Source organism: Ambystoma mexicanum, chromosome 8, assembly GCF_040938575.1.
Source record: "Ambystoma mexicanum isolate Mex_15411 chromosome 8, UKY_AmexF1_1, whole genome shotgun sequence".
Lineage (NCBI taxonomy): Eukaryota > Metazoa > Chordata > Amphibia > Caudata > Ambystomatidae > Ambystoma > Ambystoma mexicanum.
This window is the reverse complement of record NC_090929.1, coordinates 631777910-631804897: the sequence shown is the minus strand read 5'-3', so window position 1 is coordinate 631804897 and position 26988 is coordinate 631777910. Positions and strand designations below refer to the sequence as shown.

The 26988-nt window shown below is 44.8% G+C and overlaps 1 protein-coding gene across 4 annotated transcripts in view; it reads right to left on the bottom strand.

Moving 5' to 3' along the window:
- Positions 1 to 1564: 1564 nt before the first annotated feature.
- LOC138472257 (alkaline phosphatase, tissue-nonspecific isozyme-like) overlaps positions 1565 to 26988 on the bottom strand; it is a 472404-nt gene continuing 446980 nt past the window's right edge. For all 4 annotated transcript variants that reach the window (XM_069610359.1, XM_069610357.1, XM_069610360.1 and 1 more), the window contains exon 12: positions 1565 to 3662. In XM_069610359.1, the coding sequence (XP_069466460.1) occupies positions 3391 to 3662 (272 nt within the window). In that variant the 3' untranslated portion in view covers positions 1565 to 3390. The remainder of the gene's footprint in view (positions 3663 to 26988) is intronic.

The following is a 26988-nucleotide window of genomic DNA, read 5'->3' as shown; positions in this document are numbered from 1 at the left end:
GGCCACGCCTACCTTGATAGTTGCAGCTGGTTGACGGCTGGATTCAGGCTTCCCCTGCTAACACCTGCAGACACAATCTGGAGCCGCCTTTGTAAGGGTCACCCTTTGCTTTGGGCCCTTAGCCGCAGGCGGGCACGGGCAGAGGGCTGCCCTGGGAAGGTCAGTTATGACCAGTGATCTGACCTATCAGGGTTGGGAGGGCGGTCTAGGAGGCAGGAGGAGGGTGGGGAATGGGAAGTGGATACACCGGAGAGGGTCGGAGGAACAAGGCTGCACGCCGGGGCTGTGGGGGGCTCAACAAAATTTTTGAATACTAAACCAAGGCTCAGGAGGGTCTTGGAGCCACTTCACTCACCTGGGGATGCCGGGGTGAAAAGAGGGGATCACCAGGCACTGGCGGCGACTAGGCCAGGCAAGACTGCTATAGTCGCCTATCAAGTAGGTGGGGCGATCTGGGAGGCAGAAGGAGGCTGGGGAATGAGAAGTGGATACACCCAGGAGGGTCGGAGGAACAAAGCTGCACCCAGGGCTGGAGGGCTCAAAAACCTTTTAAATACTAAACTAAGGCCCAGACGGGTCTTGGAGCCGCTTCACTCAACTGGGGACGCTTGGGTGAGCGAAGCAATATTATTGAATATGGTATCAATCAATGATTTTTAACAAACTATACATCTGAGTAAATGGAGACACAAATATTTTCCATACATATTTTTTTAAGGCCCTGGAGAATCATGAGTGGCGGAAACACGTGCTCCACCTAGGTCCGAAACACGTTAGCCTAGTCAGACGAAAGTCGCAATTAAGATTATTTTAAAGAGAACACTTTGGCCACACAAAGTAAAAATGCATATTTATGGAACTGCTATGTAGTGTAAACACATCAAATAATTCAAATTTCATTTAACTGTGTATTTTTGTAAGTTTATAGATACTTACTTGGAACTGTTGGATCATTTGTGACACCATAGATTTGAAGGGTATCTGGCCATTGCATCGAATGCAATACCATCGAAAGCCTTACCATAGAAAAAATTGCATTAAAAAAGCATCAAATGCATTTTTTTAAAGGTAAAGGGTTTGGTTTAATTATAATAGGTTTTAAAGGTTAAAAAAGGGGGTTGAGAGGGACCCCCATTAAAAGATTTTTTTTTTAAATGTATTCGATGCCATTTTTTTCGATGCCTTTTTTAGATGGAATGGTATGTCGATGGTAGGAATTTGTTGCAATGACTATAAACCATTTTAAGCCAGTAACGTTCTATTTGGTTTAGTGTATTGTCTTTTTGAGATTCCTTTTTGAAATGTTATCATCAATGTTGGTCATTATTTTTAAACATCAGCATACTGCAATAGCTGAGGGGTTGCTGCAAGTTAAATATGTTTTTCGTTCACTGTGTAATAACATTGAGTCACATAAGTAGAAAATCCCCTGAGAATGCTTTCTGTACAAGAACTTCAAGAGCCCAGACTATTAGATGCAACAGCAAACTCATAAGTCCTCTTTCTATTGCCCTCCAATCAAATCTTCTTTGCAGTTTAGAAAGACCAATCAGTACTTCCAAAATAAAATCTCAGCCAGTTTATTGGTACACAACACACTACATGTATTGACATTAAAAGAGCCAAAGTGGATCAAACCCGGCTCAGGCATTCACAAATAAAAATATATTTGGTCTCTAGAAGTATCAATGTTGAGTTGGCAGAGGCGGGTTGGGCCTTGGGGAATTGACAGCACTTGCTGAAAACCCGCTACCTCTATAAGACTGGCAGGGATGAGGTGGTGTCGATGGAAGGTCAGGTAAACCTCTGGGGCTCTTCATCAGCCCTGTGGATGGAAAAAAGGGGAGTTGATTAGGAGGGAAGTAGACGAAGAGGCCTGGAGGCAGTGTACATTGCCATGGTGCTCTCCAATCGCTTGTTATTTAAAAATGGAGACAGTATACAGTCTGTACCATCAGGTGGCAGTTTTCACAAAGGTTGAGACTATGGAGGGTGTTGCACGAGGAGTACAATAACATTTCTAGATGATTGCTACCCAAGATTGAGGTTAACTGTCATATGCTCTTCAGGGTCTCTGCTGATATGCACTTTTTTGGATCACAGCGGTGGACTGCCACAAAGCAGAATTCTTGGTGCAGTGAGGCTGCTTCATGAGCAACAAGCACCAACTGTGGTCCTGAGACCATTTTGGTTGGTGCCCTCCTATTGCAGCAGCAGAATCCTTTGGCTGGCCAGTGGCTGTTCCATAGCGATCAAAGGTTGACCAAACTGCTCAGCCCAGAAATACCCTTGATTAAGCAAGACCCCCAAACCAATGTCAACAGCTTTCACGCCCTTAAAAAAGTGTGGCGGGTGTGTTTCTTAATTAGATGGCACAAGTTACTAGTCATCAAAATGGACATGTGAAGTGTGTTCACCACTTCATCAATGAGGTCCCAGACTATGCCAGTCTCTGGAAGTCATCCTAAAAAGCCACACTCAATTGGACAATCAACCTTAGCCAAGGCTGCAGCCGCCTGTTTCCTTTTTCAATTTTTCCTCCCCGCATTTACTTAGAGCTCAATGCCAGCAAGAGTCTTGTCATTTTAAAATTCCACTTAAAAACACATTTAAAATTATTAAAATATTTGTATACTAGTTGATCCCAAGTTTGTCCTGAGCTTGACTTTTGCCGCACACACAGGATTATCACAGTGTGGAAAAATTAAGGGGAAGGCAAGAGTGGGCAGGGTCTAGGGCCAGGGGGCAGGTCGGGGCACAGGGTTCCTGAGCTAAACATTTAAAAGTGCAGGCACTTGTGGGGCCTTCATCCCAACCCTCTCAAATTGTTTACTGGTTTTCAACATCCACCTCCAAATACCCTCTGGAGGACAGAGTTCAGACATACTATAAAAATGATTTATGAGATAGGATCTTGCACTAGACGGGGGTCAAACAGGTCTGAGGTATGGCAGAAATCTGACCCGGAGTCAGTTTCGCAGGGCATGCACCATCTGATCCAAGCCCGGGTGTCACACTGTGCAGATCACCGTGACCAGAATAATATCTGTGACCACTGAAAGGAAAAGACCCCCTCAGGGAGCAGATCTTATAGTGCACGGCCGCCACCCTGTTATTAAAAAGCCATCAACCTGTTCTTGGATCGGCTATTGATCAGAGAAAATAAAGTGATGCTCTTATGCAGCCCTGATTTAGAAGCAGTCGTTCCCCTGTTTAACAGCATCCAGAGAAAGAGTTCGACAGTGCTGATCCTTTGGTAGTTCATGACACCTAGATCCACAAACACTTATTGGCCTCATAGTTGTTGGAGTTCTCTGATCAAATGGTGAGGCTTAATTCTGGATTCCATGATGTAGTCTTTCGGGAAACCACAAGGTGGGCATTTCATTCTTAAAATAGTAGACGTAATACAGTGAGTGGAAGCAGTGCACAGGTGATTGACAGAGAAACCATTGGGCTGTTTCTCCCTGTGCCCGACGTACAATGCTCCTTATTCTGGCCAATGCAAGCCGCGTAGGCCATGACATGTGGTATGTAGTTCTGCTCATGGACACCATGTAGGAGATGTGCCATAGGGCCCTTGGCAAAAACAGCCACATCCTCGCCTCCATGAGTCTCCTGTCGCAGGGGCACAGCTGACTGGGCCAAGTAGTTTGAATGAGCTGCATAAAAGAAATACATGTAATGAGTAGATGGAATAGTAAAACATAGCCCAACAAAAAGCAAACAATATAAAGTATTAAACAATTTTAAAATGAGGTGGTAACATTTTGCCATGCCGGTGTTGCTTTACTAAAAAGAGTCAAGTCTGTTTTGTTTACAGTTGTTTATTTGCAAGCTATCTTTCTTAGTCTTTGCATAAATTGGTAAATGTTCACAGGTTGGTCATGTGACATGACAATTTGCAAAAGTCACCACAGAGGATCAATAAACCCAGCACACGCTTCCCACTTCCCACTGCTTCACCAGGACTGTGGCATATAATTAATACTGAAGTACATTTCGGCGATCATTAGAAAATACCCAGTTGGCCTCAAGACAATCTATCCATTTTAAACTGCCCTCCCCTTGAGAAACACTCCATAGTTTGCCATTTTCACAGATCTGTACTTCACTAACATTTGTAGGGAGTATCTCAAATAAAGTGAAACACGTGGTGGCTTTTTGGATTGATACTCTGCGGCTGCAAAGGACAAAATACCATGCATTAACAACAACATTTAATTTATTTGAAAACATGATATAACGAGCAAGAATTATTGTTTAAATGGAATTTCAGAATCCACCCTTGAGGTGGATTCTGAGAGGCCATCCTGCTATAGTGAACAGGGAGAAGATACTGATGTCTAGCCAAACTCAATCAAGGGAGGGTAGCAGAACAGTGAGGATTGAATCCCATGAGGGTTTGAGAGTTATCTAGGGCTACATTGAGACACACACACACACACACAGACAGATGTACTAAAATACACAATTATTTATTAGGCTTTTGAAAATACAACACAATAGAAGCCTCGGGTATGTATTGCCTTGCAACTACAACTAGGTTTGAAAGTTCCACATAGAGAAGCCAGAGTTTCCCTCTGTTAGTTATACAGTTAGGTTTCAATTGTGGGACCTAGTGGTTAATTCTTCCACTGTCTGTTTCTTTGTGGTTTTAGTGTTTTTATGTAAAATGGTAATGTCTGTCAATCATTATTGTACTCGTTTCTATTATGATTATTTGTATGTCTGATTATGTTTAAATTAAAAAATATATTTGATTGATTCTGGAGTGTTCAGTGAGATGTACTTCAGTTAACTCAGTGTTTGAGCAGTGTGTTTATTATGTTTGCAGAGATCTCCGGGTGATTCAGAAGATATAATTGCTGTAATCTCGGATCAATAGACAAGACTCAGCGCCACACTTGATGGTTGAGCAGAATTGTGAAATTGGCTCATACTGATTTACAAATTATTCCTGGTGTGAGAACCTTCTCTGTTACTTTGAAACTTCCCCAGTTCCAGCCAGAGTTGGGGACAGCCAGCATGTTTGATAGTGCAACTACAACTATACACACATATGCATTTACTGTTTGGGTGTTCCACTAACAGAACACTAATAATTTACCTTTTACAGAGTTTGGAAAAAGTAAGCCATGTTAAGACCAACACCTTAAGTAAATGAGTATGGTAAATAATGAGAAACCGAGCAAAAGGCATTTTAGAACCAGTTAGAGACAGGTAAGTACATTGTTAGAAAACAGAGCACCCACAACAACAAAAAAAACAGAGGAGTGGGGGGGCAGCTAGAGAAGGGTGTAATAAATATGCAAATTCACCTTGCCTTACCTTCAGATTTCTTCAGCAACCATGGTACGATGGGTTTTCAGAATCCACCCTTCTGGTGGATTCTGAGAGGCCACCCTAGTATAGTGAACAGGGAGAAGACACTGAGGTGTCGCCAAATTCAAACAAGATGACTCAGGAGGATGCAAGAGTGTTTAGGGCTACATTGAGACACACAGAGCACTTGAAAAATTCAAGTTAGACAGAAGACATACAAAAATGTACAATTATGTATTAGGCCTTTGGTTGCACTCTAAGCAATGCAAACCTCAGGTAAGTATTGTCACATAACTACTATCTTATACATATATACTTTAACTATTTGGAGTTCTACTAGTAGAACACCAACACTTCACTTGCTATTGCACAACTTTTAACGGAAATGTTAGGAGCAACTGTGTATGGTAAAACAAGTGACAAATAGAGCAAAACACAATTTAGGAGGAGACAGTTAATTAAATTGGTAGCAAACAGTGTGAACACTCAAGATAACCTATATGAATGTCCTCAATTCTTAGACCAACCCTGCTGGGAATTGGGGGGCTAGTGCCCAAAAGTCACCAGTTCCACAATATATACTTTTGAGGAGGATTTACTGTGTGATTTTCAAGCAAGAGTTGCCAAAGACAACAGATGCAGGTAAATGTTCTAGATCTAGACGTAGAATAAAAAGGGAAGAAAAGTTCTTACTAGTTTCTCTCTAAATCCCACCACTCTAGAGGACGCCTGGGGGGATCTTTGACCAGACCACCACCTATCTTAGCCAGGAAAGAAAAAGGTAGCTTAGGACTTTACGCCCATACAACACTATGGCGGGAGTGGTGTAGCAATAGATATGCAAACTCGCACTCCTTACTCAGATTTTATCAGCAACCACTTGAAGGGTTGCAGAATGTGATGGCCCCACTTACTTCTAGGCTTTGTCCGGTCAAGGGAGGTCCAGGGGCCGTGTTGCATATTTTACTTTTTTGCATCAGGATTTGGTGCAGCTAGTCGGTAGTCCAGGACTCTGATGAGGCGATTCTGGAGAACGGACAGCTTTACTTCCTTGACATGACGAGATGAAGACCTCCACAGAGCAGGTGACCTCAGGAGCCCTCCAGGACGAAGTGGGTTGCAACGCGACCAACACAGTCAGGCAGCAACAGGATATCCTCGAGAGGAGGACAAAGAGGCATGCCCGGCACGGCTTCTCTTCAGTCAGTAAGGCTAAAACGGCAGGGACATGTGTCTTGTTCCACAAGATTAAGGTCTGCAGAGTTCTAGGTTGAACTCTAAACAGCAGCCAATGCAACCAGGTAGCCCAGGAGAGCTTGTCAATCCACTGGGTATTATAGAGACACTTCCAAAGACTCAGCAGGTACCAATCCTCGAGCAAGGGTTGAGACATGTCGTTTGCACGAGTCCAGGGGTTGAAAAACCAACAAGGGCCTTCTGAAGATCTGTAGATAGTAGGAGGGCTTCACTGGGGCATGACTGACACTGTTTTTCTCAGGTCGTCAGTGGGCTGCATTTCAATGCAGGGGTCTTGGCTCCAATATCATCCCTGGAATGGATACAAGAGTCCTTTTAGCAAGGATTTGCACTTGTGTCTCCCCCAAGCCTACCAATGGTAAGGATCTACACCATACAAACTGGCATCTGCTGTCCAATCATGGACAGGCTCTGCCCACCACATCTGCCCAGCAAGAGACAAACTGTGGCCTGGATGTGGACTGGGTCCAGACAGACCTAGCCCCTGTTGGGGGCCCACCCACGGGTCACCGGAGCGGGCCTCCCCGACGTCAGGATCCCCCGATGTGCTCACCAGTGCTGCGGTCACGCGGCCAACCATTGGCAGGGATCACCCTGCCTTCTCCGGATCACCCGAGTTACCCAAGGGGTCTGGGGGCACCCAGCATAATGCAACCCTGGCTCTGGGGGCACCCAGGCCAGGGTTGCCCATTCGACCATGATCACATGGTCCAGGCATCCACAGGGGGACGCTGTTGCCCAGCAGGGTCGCCGTCCGAGATGAGGGCCACGTGGCTAGGCCCCATGCATACAGTGCTGCACCAGCATGGTGCACAAACAACGACACCATGCTGGAAGCCGGAAATGGCTCTTCCCTTTTATTAACATGGTCACATGGTTACTCCATGTGAGCATGACGTCTCCCCTAGAAGGTACCATGTCCCCCCACAAGGGGTGACATGCAACAGCCCCCACTTTTGGTACACACACAGACCACCACTTTGCCCGGGAAAGCAGAGGTGCAAAATGGCCAGGTAAGGTGATGTGTGCAGTTTTAAAAATACAAGGCGGGGTCTAAAGCAAAGGAAGTAAAGTTGATGGCTTTAATTACCTCCAAAAGGTCAGGTCAGGATGCAGATAATATCAAAAAGATTGGGCTGGCCTTTGGAGTCTATTGGACATAAGCAGAAAAAAAGAAAATCTTTCCTAACATTAGGCAGCCTTTGTGGAGGTATATTTTTATTATTTTCTAGTTTTAGTCATGTGCATAACATTTTATGCCCCCTCGAACCCCATATCTCAGAGGGAAATGTGTGCAAGTCCAAATGTAATACATCAGGCACCAGTCCAACTGCCAATATGTACGAGCAGACTTCTGTTTGTAAGGTGTAGGGTGGGCATCCTAAATAATCTTCTGCTGCCCAACATAGTCCTCTGCTGATCTGAAGAGCCATTACCCACTGTCCTCAGCAAACTATACCCCACCATGAGACCTACATGACTGCATGTTCCTGCAGAGTGTGTACCCTTCCACCGGAGCATGCGCTGCTCAGTGGTGCGAGATGCAACAATAAAGAAGTTGCTACTTGTTAGGGTAGATTGTGTACTTTCGTCCACAAGTGTAATCAGAGTTGCAGCTGACATTTTGAGAGGAAGTCATAAATGTCATGGCTGAAAACGTGGGAGTCATTACATATTTTTGGAAGTTAAAATACTTCCAGAATTGGAATTGTCAGTCAATGGCTTCCACAACTGCAAACACTTAAAGGCAATGCTTAGATACAAGTAAAATGCTCTTGCTTTCTGTTTTTAAAGTCTGAAAAAAAGTTGGAAATGGATGTTTGGTACTTCCAATCTGGTAACAAGGAGTGGAGGGGCTAACTCCAGGAGTCACCGAAGGAGTATAAATCTACCAGGAGAACGTTAAGGAATACGGCAGAGGTTCTACTACTGGGTGTCGTTCTAAAACTCAATCCACTCAATTTCCATAGATATTTTAGATTTTCAGGGTCCTGTTTTTGAAAGGTTGTTTGCTCTTTCAGGACCTAAAAAAGAAAAAGGCTGATCTGTACCGCTCCATGAAAGGGTCAATGTTAGGAAATATTTTCTTTTTTTGGTTTCCTCCCATAGACTTCTATGGGACACCTTTTTTCTTTGTTTTGACTAGTGATATGACTTTTTGAAGGTAAGTAAAGCCTTCTGCTTCACTTCCTTGCTTTGCGCTCATTTTTATGGGGAGACGTATGAGTCCATAAGGTCATAAATACAGAGAGACTGTTTTATGGATTTAAAATGGCACACATTGCCCTAAAGGGAAGTGCAGTTAGGATACTTTGCATCTTCTTTTTCTTTTGTAACTTTTGGGTTGCAAATACAATGCTTCCCGAATGAGCTGGTAGCAGCAGATATTTTTCCACCATGTTTTGAACTTCCTAATCGTGCACTTTTGCAATTACCACAAATGGCTACAAAGAGTGGCTAGCACTCTAAGATGGCTGTGACAAAAGATTTATGGCTGCCTTTTGGCCATATAGCCATATTGTTTTCTGGCCTTCTTCCTGCCCCCTCGGGTCTTGAATTGCCTTACATGGAATGCACTTTCATGGGGAAAGCCACTTCATTCGCAGCCAAGGGGTGGTCTGTGTGTGTGGCTGTAAGTGAGGGCTGGGACTGTCTGGTCACGGTCCACATCCATGTATCCATGTGCCTGAATGTCTGTTGCTGGGCAGATTGTGTGGGTTGTGGTTATCCATGATTGGCTAGCTACTGCCAGTTTTAATGAGGCAGATCCATACCAATGGTGGACCTTGGTGAGCTTGCAGTCTAATTCTTGGAAATAATGAAGACTCCTGCAGCCATTCCACAGATTGTTGAAGCCAAATCTTCAACAAAGATATGTAGCCGCTTAGTACCAGAGGACAATCTTTGCAGCTGACCAGCATTAACTGCACCGAAGTCCCGTTGAAGCCCTGCCCCTTTATCTGATCTTAAGATGGCCATAATAGGTGCTTCAACCCCATGACCAGTGGAAGCAACCAGTCTCGACCCATGGTCGAGGATCTGTGCCTTTGGAACTCTCTGGATCAACCGGTAGGCTAAACAGCTTTCTCATGGGCTACCTTGCTGAAACCATCACTGTTCAGAGTGCATCCTGGGAACTTTAAGGATCTTCAGCTTGAACTACAAGACCCCTGCTCCTGCATGTTCAGTCTTCTTGCATCAATCGGAGCCATGCAGGGCCCTGCTCCTTTGTTCGTCAATTGAAGATCACCTGTTGCCACCTGATTATGGTGACTCCCAATGCAATCAGTATTCTTCGCTCCCTGGAGTGGTTTTGAGGTCACCAGCTATGCAGAAGTATTCACCCTTTCTTCATAAGGGTGCTGAGCTGGAAGGTGCCTGGAACCAAGATTCAGGCACTGCGACCAACTGAAACTAAATCCCAGCTCCGAAAGTGGGCCTCCCTCGACCGGACGAAGTAAGGAAGATTGTATCCCCAATGGAACCCAGAACAATGGTCTCTGGAGAAATCTGAACCAACAGGGTAAGTTAGCATACCTATCCCCCACCCAGTCCTCCATATAGGTAAATGAGCATAAAGCCATGTCCCCATCTCCCTCTTTCCTGACTTAGATCGGTGCTGATCTGGTCAAGGATCCTCTCTTAGGCCTATCCTAGTATATAGAGAGACAGAGAGTTACTTACTTGAACTTTCTTTAACTTCTTGAACTCCGAGTCACAACCACTGGCATTATCCATTCACATAGTAAACCAACCTGAAAAGTATAACTTTGGAACTGGTGACTTTATGACAAGGCCCTAAGCCATCTTATGGCTGGACTTACAAAGCACTAGGGAATTGTTTTATGGTTTCTCTGAAGTGTTTCTATTGAACTCTATGCATTAGAGAACCTTTCTGTTTCACACTGGTTATTGGATCAAATTATTTCCATCTTCTTCTAAAGGTGGATGTATATATGTTTTATAGTAAGTGTGTGACAATATTTGACTAGAAATATCATTTTAGTGTGTAAGCCTTATATATTGTTGTAATTACCTGTCTAACTGGAATTATTGGTGCGATTCTGTGGGGACTCATTGTAGCCCTAGACCACTCTCACACACCCTCCTACGTCTAACCCGTACTGCTCTACCTACCTTGATTGGGTTTGGATAGACTTTAGTGTCTTTCTTTTTCACCATAATAAATCCACCCCACGGTTAATTTTGAAAATACATCTTAACAGTGAAGTGTGGGTCAACCTTACTGTGTCAACATTCCTCCGAGCAGGGAGCAGGCCAGCTGAGTTTTCAAACTGGTCATTTCATGGAAGTAAATTCACGTATAGAAGGACATATCACATGGCCCTTCTGTTAGATAAGGGAAATGATATATGCATTTCACTTTTAGGCAGAAGTAAGTCATCCTGTATAAAGACTTATTTAACAAGCGGCAAAGATGAATTCTGCTTCTCCCTCCCCACCCCCCACCAACCCCCACCAGGCCATATGTGTGCTGAACAGGCTTGAGCCAATTCAGAAAGTCTCACTGTGCGTCACACAATCATTTGAATCTGTCTGTTATCCATGCAATCTTTTCCATTGCGTATTGTAGTGTCCTTCACTTTCACAACCATAATGGTCAAGGATGTGGGTACTATGTGAATACATTGATATTTTTCAAAATTGATTAAAAAAAAGACTGATTTAGAAAGACTGCTCAGAGGGACTGTGGTACGGACATGGGTGCGCACAGGGGCCGACAGGCATGGCGGGACCCAGACGAGGAGTCACGGGAGTCAGAGGTGTGTTTGTGTGTGTATGTAAAAGGAACGTTTATGAAGGAGGAGTGAGAGGCAAGGGGAAAATGTAACTTGTTGCATGTGTGTGTGTGAATGTGGTGGGCGAGTGAGTGAATATGCTTGGGACGAGAGGAGACAGTAGGGAGGCGGGAGCAAGGAATTAAGGGAGTTGTCGGGGGTGAACTCTTCGATTTCATGTTATTTCGGCATTTTTGATGAGCACACAAAATCGACTCAAATAAATCTTTTTTATGTGTGGCCTTCAAAAGGTGGAAATTTCACAAAGAACCAGGTTGTGGCATCTAATGATTTGATGAAATATGTCCCCCTCACATGCCCTGAATTGAAGAGTCCATTCTAAAGCATAGTCCCAGAAAAGCGTGGTGTTCAGAGTTGTAATTGACTCATGCATCTTTATGTTTGTTCATATTTGAGAAAGCACATGGGCGCAGCTAACTTATTTGGGGTCTTCAGTGGCGTCCCCTGTCATAGAAGAAGTGGGATGAGGAGGGAATGTGACTTGGCAGAGCAGTCAGGAAATACAGATGGTTGGCAATTCACAGAAATGTTAAAATAAAATAAAAAGGTAGGCAAACTGGCCTCCTTTCACCATCAATTCACAAAGGTGCTGAAGATTTTCCTCTTCAAAGATCATCTCATGGACTGATAATCTCTGGAACCTTCCAAGCCCACGCTGAATCTGCATTTCCCTCCCTAGCCTGAATACCCAGTCTGCAGCCCCTCGTATCCCTCTTCTCCAGATGCATCGCACTGCATCCCCAAAATCATAATTTCCTTACAATTGTAGCAATATTATATCATTCTATCACCGTACCCTCCTCATGTTACACAGCAACATGTTGCTTCGCAGTCCTTTAAAAAGAAAATGGGCATTACCATTTCTAAATGTAATGCTACTCAATTAATGGATTGTGCAAGGAAAAAGGCATGAGTCGCTTATGGAGGGATTTGAACTTACGACTTCAGGCTGACCATGGATATCGCAACAGCAAGAGATTACCTCACTGACAAACATCACTATTACTTTTAATTAATTGTTCTTCAAGATCTTAATTTTTGTGCCCTAAAAGGGAAGGAACAATCTTGTGTTTGAACTCCATAGCAGTGTTTGATTTGTTTATAAAGTGCAAATTGCACAAACGGGACCACCAACAACTTGTTCACATGATCAGTGGGTGTAACAACCACACTGGTTTATATGCAATCAAGTCAGGAGTTGTTTTTTTGAGGAATGTTTGCTGCGTTTGATTTCAAAGTGCTGACGGCATCTTAGAAACGCGACAGAGCAACAGATGCAAGATTTGAGGAAATGGAGCAACTCAATGCGTAAGAAGATATTTATGATTGCGAATTCTGTATTATTTCAGTACAAGACCAGTCATTAGCAGATGAGATCAAGATTGTAACTGATTCTAAGCTTGACTGATGAGCTTATCGATGGAATGCCATTTTTGGACTATGTATTAAACCCTGATGAGGACCTCGTGGAGGTCGAAACATGTGTCGGCTTTGTGTGTCAAATGAACATTAAATCTTTGAAGATTTGATGATTTTGTGCTTTATATTACTATCTATTTCTTGTGATTTGGAGTTCCATTAGTCTAAATGAGTAACTTCACGTATGAGACAATTTTCCTGATTGCTATTTTTGGGAGATAAGGAGCGGATGGAGCATAGTTCATCAATTGTACTTTGTTTAGTCTGGCCTTGGGCTGAGGCCAGTTTCTTTAATCCATGCTAGCACCCTCCAAACAACCTAAGTTTTTAAACTAATGTAGTCAGCTTACATAGAAAAGTTTGGGAGGTAGCTTGACTCGATAGGGGCCGACCCAGTTTACTGTTCAAGTTTGTGCACTGGAGTCCCTTTCTTTCTTCCAAGTCTCCTTGTTTGCATTATGAAATGCAAAACAATGCATACAAATCCAGGCAGACCCAGAATCATATATATTTGTACTTCACAGTGTAGACAAGTGCATATGCCTCCCGCCATATACGCACGGCGGGAGGCATTTAACATGGATTGTAGAGCAATCCAATGGATGTATGGCAGAATCAAATCCAGAAGCTGCAGTGGAAGAGAATGGGGGAAGGGTGAAATGCCACCGCTTCGCCTGATAACACAATTACCCAGAACAGCAAAAAAAGACATGAAACCATGTACAAAAAAGTTACACTTAGTTTTAAATACGTTTTATCTCTGAGGGGACTTTAAAAAGACTACCTATTTTACCACTCAAGGGGATGATAAAAAGACCACCTCATGTGGAGTTAATAGTTGTGCACACAATGTTGCATTAATTGGTCAGCAACATGACAGACACAAACCTTTAGTAGAGTTCTAGGTGTTTCGTATTGCCACTCTACTCAATCAAACATAGGCGAAGTCCGGTGTTCCGTACAAAAGTGCTAAAATGGATAAAAGTTTGATCCCCCCAGTCAATCGCTAATACGAGGAACTACGGGCACCTGCCAAAGTGCAAGCATGAATAAGTCCTAAGAGCAGAATCTTGGGATTACAGGGACTTCCTTACCAGCATATGAATTTGGAATCACTTTGCCACACCCAATACCCTGTACATATGAGCGGAAGGTCAGTGGTGTAAATACAATGCTCCATGGATTAGGCAATGTGAGAATGCGCCACCATTCATCGCTGTTAAATATTAAATATGTGCGATCAGCAGATCATCATTTGTACAAGAGTACAACGACTGCTGTTTCACTAAAATGCATGAAAACCTCAATTCGTCCAATGTCGTGCGCTGTTGGGCAGAGCGCGCTTCTACAATTATTAGCCATTAACTAAGAAGCTGCAAATCGATGGATCAGATCTTTTGAAATTTCAGGATAGAAAGAATACTCACTGGAAGGCTTCAGGCAGCAGGGGAGTGCAAGGGAAGCACTGCAAATATTAAGCACCTGGCATTTTAAATACCCTGACCATAGCAAAGGTGAGTTATCGGGCTAAAGGAAGTCATGCTGAATGTTGAAAAGTGGAGGCTGCCCTTTGTGGTGCTCAAAAACATGGGGGGAAAGCAGGGTTTATTGAGCCAATAAGGCATGGACTTTACAACAATGATGACCAGAACAGCATCTAGTGCCCAGCCATTGTCAAAGCCAAGAGGACACAGTGGCCGGGGGTCCATGCCAGGACCAAGAGAAGTAACTGGATCAACACGCAATTAGAATTAGCTCTAGCTTACCAGCATTTCTGACTCAATGAGACAGCATATATTTGCCTCAGCTTTCCTACAGAACCAAAGCAGCCTCATGGGTTTCCTTCTTTCAGAAACGTGTTCCTTATAAAGAAGGTCCAGTTGAAGTGAGGGAAACAAGTCCACGGTTGAAAGGACGGGACAGGGACGAGCTCTGAAGCCGACACAAGGCAGCAAGTGTAGCATTAACTTTAATAAAGGTTATATTGATTAATATGTATGTATTTTTAATATTTACTAACATATTGTAATAAAAAGTGGATAAAGGAGGTCTTCACCATGAGCACAGACTCATTATTGGGTAATTTTAAAACAACTATTTAAGAGGCTGTCCGAAGGTCAAATAATACTCAGAAAGGGACAGAACGGGCAAAGAGGCTACAAGAGGGTGTCAAAGGAACTGACAAGAGCTCAAGTGAGTTCGGGGAAAATAATCAAGAATATCAAATCCGCGAGAACCATCTATGGAAGCCAGTTTTAGAGGAAGGCAGTACCTACATCTGCCTAAGGAGCCATGGGCAGGTTAGCCAAAATCGCTTAGTTCTGGCAAAAGGTTACTGCACCAATGGTGACCAGCCAACTTGATCCAGACTTGCATTTCTGAATATCTAGGTCAAGTTAACATCGCAAGCTTGCAGTCACCAGTCAGGCATTTAAGAATTAGAATTCAAGTTTAAGTTGAGATAAGAGGACGTTAAAGCAAAAGCTGCAAGGCAGTAGAGCATTAAAATAAGTGAGCAAGTGTGTACTTTAGAATCTAAGATGGACACAACATCCTGGACAACATTTAGCCCCAGAACAATGTTTTATAAAAACGATTTTTGCAAGGAGTAACAATGGGTAAAATTCAGCGGAGGATAATGGATAACCCACGGCAAAGCAGGAGGTCACTCCATAGGCAAGTACGGCTTCTAACCAAAGAACGTGAGAAGAAACGAGCAAATCACCCAGGACACACAGAAGGTCCCAAAAGGGAAACCCAAACTACTGATAATAACCGGTTGTCTTAGAGCGCTTGCTCCTGCAGTTTTGCCCTTTCCGACCGTTGGATAGCAGATGATACCATCAGTGAGCTTAATCAATTACTGAGACTGGATTGGCCCTGCTGTACAACAGATCTGTGACTTGAAGGTGACGGATATCAGAAGCAAGCATCCAATTCAATAAACAATCCCTGCACCTGCCGCAGTGCAGTGCCATAGGATGCCTTAAAATGGAGGATTCAATTCCATCATGACTTACAGATGAATAATACTCCAGATTCTACAAATTCCCAACACAGCATGCTCAGACATAAAGCAGACATGGCTGGAGTGGCAGAATTGCAGATGGATGAGTGCTGAGTCGGTTCCATGTGTTAATATCCCCGCCAAAATATCGCCATATTTTTGCAGCGATATTAAGGCATGGAACCTGCGGGGGACACCCCCGCAACCCATGCATTATTTTTAAATGAGTTGGGGACACCTCTGCAACCCCGCTCCCAAAAAACCCCAAAATTATCCCCCCCAAAAAAATATCACCTATGGCCGTTCCAGACGACCATATATACGGCGATATTTTTGGTGGAGATAATATGTAGTGATACCGCCGAGTCTCATGATATAATGGAGGATGCTGAGCAGGCTGACCATTGAAGTAAGGTCAGAGTTCAAGGGAAGTCTGCTTGCAGTCCGTGGCTAACAGGACATGATTTAGTCAAACTGAACCATTCATTATCGCATGCAAAGATCACCCTGCTGGAAAAGGCAAATTCCCATTGGGCAATGGGAGCAAGAAATCAATACGAAGCAGCTCAATTCATTGCCGAAAAGGAAGAGAGAACATATGATGCTACTGAAAGAGAAAGGAAAGGGAATCGCTGGCAAAGAGCCATTGGTGGTCAAAAATACCAACACGCCATGTGCAACCTGGAATCACCCCACCAAAGTAAAGAGAAAGATAGCTTGTCTAGGAAGGAAGCACATCTCTGCAAAGAAGGATAGACCATTTCATGCAAAACAATGGGAAAATGACAAATGTAGCACTCATCTTTTAGGAGCAGTATGTACAGAAACCTGGTACCCATTTCCCTGGGAAATGCACAAGTACCAAACCCCACACAGGCAAATGCTCAAGTGGTCCTGCTGGCCAATACGTGTGAGACACATACAGTACACATGATAGCCTCTGGCACAATCCAGAGTGCACATAAAGAGAATACGCCAAGACTGACACAGCCTTTACTCACTAAATATACATAAGATCCTGCTGAGAAGAACTGGTAAACATAAAAGCGCCCTCCAGTCAAGAAAATAGGAAGGCAAACTGATGCCACACTATGATTTTAATGTTTAAAGGGGAGAGTGGGCAGTGCCTGCCAAAGGACCTTTTAAGTCTAGGAGAGAGTAAATGGATGAGGGCAATGCCAAGCCACATGTACCCAAATATTGAAATGTGAACAAGTATGGGACTTTTTGACATACACAATCTCTGATGTGGCGTTTTGTTGTTTTATATAATGCAACCTCTGCGATTTTCTGGCTCCCTTGGCACTTCGGGACCTCCAAGAGAAAGGCGGTGGGTAAGAGCGGGTCAGCAGGAGCACAGGGAGCAGAGCAGGGTTGTGTGTGCTTCTGAAAGCTCTGCCCCTTTGTGGTTTGTAAGTTTAGATAGTTTGCAAGCTGCCCAGAGCAATGGTTAATGTACACTGTGCGTTGGCAAAGGAAGTGCTAGTGTGGTTTTTAGAGTTATAAAATAGGTATTTCATTTATTTGATCAACTGTACTTTTATACTACCGAGAGACTGGACCTGTTTTATAGAGTTCCAGGGCATCTGAAGACTTTAAAGTGATCCTAAGTATCAGAGCAAGTCCTGATGACAGGCCTCAGGTATATATATATATATATCTTGCAAATTGTAACAGAAATATCCTAAGTACTCCTAACAGTAGACATCGCTGAGCGGATTGTAGATCAGAAGGTTGTGTCATCTGATTAGCAGTGAAGCAGAGCAAACTCAGGGCCCAAACCCAGAGATGGGGTCTAAAAGCTGTCCAAGATTCAAATTAAGGAGTCTGGTACATGGGTGAATAGACAGACAACTAGCAAACCTGAGAAAATAAACAAGAAGCAGAATCCCACTCCAGAGTGCAAGAAGGGAGGCCCCCAGGTTGCATTTCATAGATATGGATTGCGTACAAGAAAACTCTAGATTCAAACAAAAAAAAGAAAGAAGTCTTCTGTGGGAGACCAGTTGCTGCGAGTCAGTGAATGTTGCCGGAGCAAAATCCAAACGGCCTTAGTAGGAGAGAGGCGTAGACAGGGTAGGGCCTGAGCGGGCAAGACCCACCCAAAATCTGGGAATGCCCGCTCAGCAGTGCTCTGGGGGAATTTACAGATGTTAATGTCACTGCGGGGGGGGCCCCCAACTACATTAGCTTCAGGCCCCACTTGTTAACCAATCCTGGCTATGCCTCTGGTCATGACAAAGCAAACCCTGAGGTTAGTGTTTCCAAATGGACACGTGCCTGGTAATGAAGTGGCCCTTCGCGTGGGAACAACGGATTAAGGCAAGGATCTGGAGCCGCTCGGAGTGCTTGCTGTGAAATATTTGAAAATGGGCTTACAGCTAGAAATACAAAAGGGGCACTGATGGATGAAAGTGACCAGAGTCTCATTAATATGCGGCTTCCTGGGCGGTTTAAAATATTAAATATCTAGAGGGCATCAACTTTGCATAAAATTGCTATATTTAGTGCCAATCGAATTGAATATATAGGTTTCCAGGATGATGAAACAGAATTCAAGCTCTTGCTCTTACTGTGAAAGACTATAGCCATTCAATCGTTCAAGGGCTTTACAATCAACAGTGATGTGAAGATGTATTCCCAAAAGGAGCCTACTTCAGCTTCAGGACTGCTTAGAAAGTGAGGAGACTAAATCCAGGCAGGAAGGAATTTCAATCGGAAAATACTTCATCTTGTTCAATTTTCTAGATCATTTTAGCGACGTCAGAAAGATGGCGCCTTATTTAGCCTGTTCCACTGCTCTTCAGAAATTGACCTGGTGGACAAAGCGGATTTGGGAGGAGGGAAAACAAAAGCAATGTAACCGGTCATCACTGTGATACTATTATTAGGTTATACTGAAAGGCATGCTGTCAGCCATAGGAAAATGCGGGAGAGACAAACAGGCTTCCGATTGATTGGCTGCGTGGGATAGTGGCCCTGATGTTACCCAGTCCACGAATGTTATGTATAGGCTCACCAGTAAAGATTATATCAATTTTAAAGATACCACCTGGTGTTTGGGATCAGTTTGGTGCCTTTCGAAAATTGAGCTGAGTGAATGGTATATTTTGGTTGGGTATCTACAGCACTTTGCAACTGTGGCCAGCCAGGGATCCAAACCAGAAGAGGTCAGCAGCCAAGGTTCCTGGTGTTCTAGTTCTGCAGTAACGGAGAAGGGGAATCTGTCTGAGCATGCTGAGCACAGCAGGACAGCTAGGCGACAGGGCCGTAGTGCCCATCCATTGGCGGCACAGATCCAGCCGTGGAAGGTGCAGTTAGGGTCCAGGTAGGAATAGCATCTTCCCTCAGTACATAGATTAACGTATGGTTCTTTGTCATTGTAGTTCTGCTGTACTAGCTGCAGGTGTCAGACAAATTTATCAGTGCACTGGGTGTCCTGTGCTCACTTCACTTTGTGTTGGATCCATGGATGAAAAGGAAGCAAGCTTTCATGAGAGCGCAAATCACAAGGGCTTGTCGACTTGGCTGGGCCTTCCAGGTCAGAGATGGTGAGCACCAGGCTGGGATTCACTCGGGTTGAGGGAAGTCAGGCATCTTCCCTGTTAAGGCAGAATTTCATTCATTTGTGGGGTTCAAGATGACCCTGCTGACCCCTGACTGAGCTTTCTATGTTGCTTCTCATCACCTGCTGAGCCCTGGAAGTCCATCCTCATTGTGGGAGTCACATTGGCAGATGTCCCAGGTAATCTGGCCTGTCCAGCTGCAAGTCAGCTGGAACCGGATCTCCCATCGGAGATCGGAACCGCAGCACAGCCAGACCCAAACCCAACACCACCTTCAGCTCCTGCACCCATAAACTCTGGACTGCCTACACCCCAACAAACAGCATGGAAACTCACCCCCAGTAATTCAAATCTACCGCAGGGTAGATACGTTGAGAACTGGGGTAAGGAGGCTGAGTGTACTTGCCACTCCCCACTCCTCCCCGCCCCCTTAGGGGTTGCAGCGCATAGACTCCACACCTTACACCCTTACTTTTCCGTGGGCAGTGTAGTCCTGTTTGGGAATTCCTCCCTGGGAGGTCCCATCAATGACCCAGAATTAGAAGTGTACCCTTACCTTTTGTAGATCTTATTCGCTAAACATTTTGGACTTTTTCCTGTTTTACTAACTTGTTGGCTGAAGGCACGTCCTGTTCCTGAAGCCCCACTGAACTTACTGAACACTTACTCAGGTACTTACCCATAAATAATGATACATTTTTCCACTAGGTTTTAGGGTACTTGGCTAAGGGATGGACCTAGTAAGGATCGTGGCAATCCATTCAATTATAAAGTATATGGTTCTGCATTAAGTAACCCTCTGTCTCCCTTTACTTTGAAACTCTTGGTGTATGTTTTTTAAGTGTAACTGAAATACTTTACTCACTGAAACACATTAAGTGCTGTGTAAGCCCAAGATTGGGGTTGCCTACAGCATACATTATGTACATATTGGACGGTCCTTTATGATGTGCAGTACTGTTGATTTTTAAATGCATGCGTTTTCCATGAAGTAAACAGTATATGTTTATACTGGGACCACATTACAAAAACTTTGCACTGGTGCAAGTTTAAAGCGTGCACGGCATTAGCACTAGGGCAAAGTTTGCCCTGTTTCTAAAAACACTTGTAAATATTAGAAAACCATTGCACCATGGCAAGTGCATTTTGGCATGTTATAAGCAGTAGGGTAAACATTGCTCTAGTGCAAATAAGATACATTTTCACTGTATTTTCGCACCAGGGCAAAGTTTGGCCTAGTGCTAATACGGTATGGTATTAGCATAGGGCAAACTTTTCCCCGGTTAAAAAATGCATCGAATATGTATCTTTTTTGCAGTAGGGCAATTTTTGCCTTGGTGCTTATACCATGCCGAACTGCACTTGTCATGGTGCAATGGTTTTCTAATATTTACAAGTGTTTTCAGAAATAGGGACAACTTTGCACTAGTGCTAATACCGTGCAACGTTGCACTTGCATCAGTGCAAAGTTTCTGTAATCTGGCCCCTGAGCGCCTCTAATACTTGATGCTCTCTATGAACCTCTACAACACAATCCTGACCTCCTAAGAGCCTTTCACTGCTCAGTTCTACACCACGAGTTTGATTAGATCAAAGTGTGAAGGCCCTTGCTAATTCCACTAGTTTGGACTTCCAAAACACCACACCGTTGGTGGTTTTGAAAATCCCTCCTACTTCTCCATATCAGGCAGATATTGGAATTTTACTGGTCCCGGCAGTGGTTCCTGACGCCTGATCTTCCTGTTGGAATCTTCTTCGTCGTAGGTTTCAACAAGGTGAGGGAGCAGGACATCCACTGTGATTGACTGCTGGATCTGTGGGGGGGTCATATTCAAGCCCCAATTAAAGGATTGAATGCATTCTTATGGCTACGTCGTATCACATTATTTCTCCACAGGGATAGTACATCGCTGCAGGATTTTCAATAGGGTGGGCAACGTGAAAAGGATCAATAACTGTATCCGACTAGAATCATACAATTGCTACCACCAACCAATCAAACCCACACAGCTAGCCGTGTAAGGGAAGGGAAACCAGGGTGCCCGGGGTACCCCGACCTCTAGGGATTTAGGGAACCTAAGGAGGCACATAAGGAACTGCCGTCTCTTATGAGGCCTCAGATGAGGACTCCCCAAGGAAAAGGATGGGCAAAAAGTCCAAAATACTGCCGCCTCTCAGCAGTGTTGTGAAGTGTGGGTCTTTCAGTCTCGCAACAACTAAGTAAGCAGCTTCAGACAAACATGGGGAGTTCAAGAGATGTCCAGTAATGCCTACAGTTTAACCATCACACATTTCACAAGTGGTGGAAAACCCATCGTGTCCTGTAAGCACAGAGGAAAGTAAGCCGTCCATTGAACGCAGACACAACTAAGGAGCCTTATTAATGCAGATAGGAGAGATGGAGAGCATAGGGTCCTATTAGGGTTTTATATTTCGTGCTAATGCAGACAGGTGAGATGGAGCCCACAGTTGTCCTTAATGCAGAGATTAGAGACAGAGCCATATGCCCTCTTAATCCATAGGGATGGGATGGGAAAAAGTGGGTGGCGGGTCATCTTACTGCTGCATTCTTTTCATGGTTTACCTCAACAAGGGATACAAACAAAAAGGGGGTCTACGGATAAGCGCAAGATAAAGTAAAGAAAGGAGAATCAGAGTAGCCTGCATGAAGGGGGAAGAGGGATACATTGATTGCAGAACTCTACAGAAAAACCACACCGGACTATGTCCATGTGCCCTCTCAAAGCAGGCACTGTAGATTGATCACATGTTCTCTCTCACTGCAGCCAGAAATTGTGCCATCATGCCTTGGACATGAGACAGGAAAGGCGGGCTGCATCCTCGATCAGGACCCAGGAATTGCCCCAGACTCCGCCTTCTCCCCTCATTGGTAGCCAGTGCTCAGAGCAGCGCATTACAGTGCCCAGAGAACTGCAGGAATATCTGTGAAATGGACCCTACGCTCACTCCACACCTCTATACACCATGTGGTTGTGTGTTCTTGCGTCCACTTTGCAGGTGCACCAGCAACACATATGTAGTCGGTGCATTCTTCTCTTCTGTAAACAAGTAAGGAATAACTGTTCAATTCATTCTCATACATATTGCCTCATCAGGAGTTTGGCGGTAACCCTTAAATGCGGTGGTAACGCTATTACCGCTGCATTGAAGGGTCCGGCAAATCACGGGTTTGACAGGATTTACCCCCAGCACTGAGCTAGTGGCAAATCTGCAGTGCTTTTGCCGATTTTCAGTGCTAATACCGCTGGCGGTAGTAGCAACGAACATTCCCCATTGAGCCCAATGGGAAATTCCCGAATTGACCCATTGGGGAATGGGGACTTACCGTTCCACCAAACCTGCTAATAGCGCCGGTGGGTTTGGCAGTAACGCTAATACCCCTGGCGGTAATTCCTACCGGGATTCCGCCCAACTCATGATGAGGCCAATAGTATTGAAGGAGATTCAATATTGGCTGGTGTTCGGAAATATTTTCTTTTTGCTGCTTTCCATCCATAGACATTTAGGGAGCCCCCAACTTTTTGCTGTTTTGAACCTGACTGACGTAAGTAAAGCCTTATTGCTTCACTTAACTTGCTAAACTCAATTCTTTTGTGGGAAACGATCAATACCAATGGCTATCAGTGCAGGGGGAAATGCCCCCCGCTAAAAAATTCACTGTTTTTTCATTGCACACATCACCTTATAGTGCAGTGTGATGTTTTTTTTGTATGCCTTTCTCTTTGTTTTTAGTAACTTTGTTACTTTTTTGATGTGTCCAGGACGGACTAATAGCAGCAGATATTTTTCGACAGTGATTTTTTAACATTCTCGCATGTACATTTTCATTTTACTGCAAAATGACTTTTAGAGCAATTTACACTAAGATGGCCATGCCATGAGATTTCGCCTTGTCCTTTGGCCAGCTAGTCTTTTGTCCTTCTTCCTGCCCTCTCAGGCGCCATATCTGGTATATGGTAAGCCCTTTTCTCGGGTAAAGCATCAGTGTGTGCTTGAGGCCAGATCTGGGGGCTGCATCTGTCTGCTCCCAGCCCATATCCTGGCCGAGTCAGTTTGTTGCTGGGCAGATGTGGTGACCTGAGGATGTCCAGGATTGGACAGGCCCTGCCAGTTTCACTGATCCAAGTCCTTGCCTTTGAGGGATTCAGGGGCAACTCCTGCTCGAATTTGGGCTAAAAAAGGGAGCCCTGTAGCCATTCTTCAGATTGTTGTTGTAGCCAAGTACCCATCAAAGAGGAACATCCGGCTGAAAACCTGGATCTTTGCAGCCAGCCACCATTTTCGTCTTCAACCATTCGGGTGAAGCCGTGCTCCTTTGCTAATCTCCAGAATGCCTTCTTCAGTGCTTCGACCCCTTGGCTACTGGGAACAACTGATCTTGACCCCTGCCTGAGAAACCTGCCCTGGTTAGCCTTTGGAAGCATACTGGAACCATCATATGGGCCGATCATCCTCCTCCCGGGCTACCTCACTGCACAGGTTGCCATCCAGAGTTCGGACATGGGACTCCACAGACCCTCAACTTGTGAAACAAGTGGCACCCTCCTGCGGTTGCAACTTTCCAACATGAAGAGGGGCACTGCAGCTGCTTTGTTTCCACCATGAGGGTCGACTTCCGCTGTTTGATTACAGTGGCCATCACTGCTGGCCACCTGTATCATGTTCTGAGGGTCCTCTGAGGTGGGCGACAACCTGGTGGTCCATTCTTCAGCATTTTATTTATTTATTGGATATGTGTAAGGCGCCTATACAACAAATTGCGTTTCAAAGCACCAAAAGACAAAAAAAGGGGCAGGGGGACAAGGGAGAAGATAACAATAATGGTCCTACTTGGCCATGTGACATTCGGATCGTGCAAGTGCAGTAATAAAAGGTGGGAGGGAGAGGGTGGGGGGTGCAGGTCTGGGCGAAATGTGAAGTGCAAGGGTGGGAAGGGATGTGCAGGGTTAAGAGGGGAGAGTGCAAGTGAAGAGGGGAGTGTATGAGGGGGGAAGAGGGCCACAGGGTCTAGACAAGTGCTAAGGGGAGGGCAGGAGGGCAAGTGCCGGGTAATTGCGAGGGGTGCAGGGGGAGAGGGCCCCCATGCTAAATGCTTGGCGAGAGGGGGTTGGGGGGGTCTGGTGCTCTGTAGAACTCATAGGGAACCAGGCAGCCAGCCACTGCAGCAGACAGGGATGTTAGCACAGGAGGGGGAAGAGGGAAGGAAGAAAAGGAGGTTCTTGGGGACCTTCCCGAACTTAAAGAGGTCCGGCTAAAGTCTGATAGGGGCAAAGAGACCATTCCAGAGGGAGGCTCCAGAGGGAGGCTCCGGCGGAGGAGAGAGATCTACCCCTGTTAGGACTGATTTTCTATACTCTGGGACAGATGTATAGAAGGCCAACCTATATTGTGACAGGGACAACTCTGAGAGCTGTAGCCAAACCAGTTCAAGGTAGCAGTGATGAGGTCTAGGCTAAATCTCAAGAGGCGGTGAGTTTGTAAGGGGAAAATCTATCCCTGCCTCAACAATGTATAGTATTACAGCGTATTCAGAAACAGGAATTGTTGAACCAAGTCTATATTTCTTCCATGAACATTTCGAGGAGGAAACATTTCCTTCTGGCACAGAGCCGTTTTCTCTTTATTCACCCACAAAGAAGCATGTGCATACTGTATAGATCAGTTGGTATGTTATGGTATAGTATTACGGTATTTACTATACATTTTAGAGGCAGGAATAGATTTTCTCTGCTTGTTCCAATTAGATAGGCAGCACAGCAGCCCTGACCTAGGGACAGCATTACCCTATAGGGATAGGGTGTGCATCTGACTAGGGACAGTGCTAGCATATACATTAAGTGTCTGCTGTTGAAATACTGATGATAAAAATAAGAAGTATGCTCTATGATTGTGTGTGATACAATACATTGAATACCCATCAACAGGGCCGATATCCCTCTAAGGTGCTTTTTTACCCTAATCAGGTACCCTGATTGTTGTTCACCTTGTAAGGGGGCTGCAATGAGCACACACAGTGAAGCAGTCAAGGAACACACTTAGAGAAACAGGTATAAAAATACTCATTTACTTATGGCTAAAACACACAGTGAAAACTGACTACTAACAGGTAATATGATCATACAATACTAAAATTAGATACATAAATACAGTCACTGTTTTAGGGCAAAATACAAACCCCTGAAAAGAAAGGTACAGATTAGTATTTGCAATAATGGTCCAAAAAGAATAATCCCTAACTTCAGAAGTCCAATCCTAAATTGCCTTGGGCCTTATGCCCAAAAGTTCAGCACACTTTTATACAGTTCTTTGAAGCTGGAAGAAATGAAGGTAGGGTCTCTGGGGTCCGGTGAACAGTGACAAGTTTCAGGGGACAAGTTAATCTAACTAATAAATGTGTTCCCAACTTTCAGAGTGCTTGTCTGAACAAGCTATGGCAAAGCAAAGTGTTATAATGAATGTTTGGTAAAAACAAACTTTTAAAGGGTGTTTAGGGGGCAGGTAAGTATCGCTATAACTCACCCCCTTTACTGAAACTTGGCAAGTCGGTTGAAGAAGGTCTGAAGTTGCTTTTCCCACCGTCTGCCTTAGTCCTTGTTCCCCAGGGGTTGCAGGGTCGAGGAGCTCTCTGGTTGGTGGCTGCTGCTGGTGCAAGGACTCTCAGTGGATAAATGCAGCAAAACACGATGCAGGGCACGTCTCAGGACAGGAATGGATGCAGGTAAGCAATTTCGGGTGACTGCCACCAATACACAGCAAAGCAAAGGGACACACTTGCGGCAGTTAGACTTTACCTCATATCTCGGGTACCCTTGATGCCAAGACCACAACATTTCGCACAGGTAAGTCTTGTAGTGCAAGCTGAGGATCTCCCAAGTTCCAGGCCTCAACGTGGAAACAGCAACATCTGCAGCACGGTAGCCGAAACTCAGAGTTGGTCAGCCACCGGGCAGTCTTGGGGTACTTCCGAAGGCTCTTCTTTGCAGGACTTCGAGCTGATATTGGGAATGGATGGTTCCTCCACTCCAATGGTCGCAGCTACTTCGCAGGACTCCTGGAGATCACCTTCAAGGCAGGGCTCTCCCAAGACAGCAGCAGAAGTTGGTCGCCAAGCCGCCTTCCGACTGGTCTCCTCGCGGGTCCTGCAGCTTGACAGGAGTCTTGGCTCTTTCAGTTTCTTCCAGGATCTCTCTAGAGTGGGTGCAAGGGTCCACTTCTTATCCAAAAAGCCAGGTAAGAGCAGCAGCCCCAACGAGCCAATAGTAGATCTGCCCACACTCCAGCAGTGGTCCAACTGGCAGCACTACCCATTCATTCCACCCAGACACACTGGCACCAGTATGTGGATTGGGACCACAATCCCAGCCCACATCCTGGCAGAAAACACACATGGCCCTTCATTAGCCCACCAAAAGCTTCTGCTTTCCCGGGCACTAGTAATATAAGGATTATCCTGGCCTCACAGGCCAGGAAGGAGGCTAAAAGACAAGTTGGCCAAAGGACAAGCGAAAAATCATGTGGCATTGCCATGTTTGACCAGTAGCCACAGTTAGTAGCAAAACGCGGTAAACGCAGT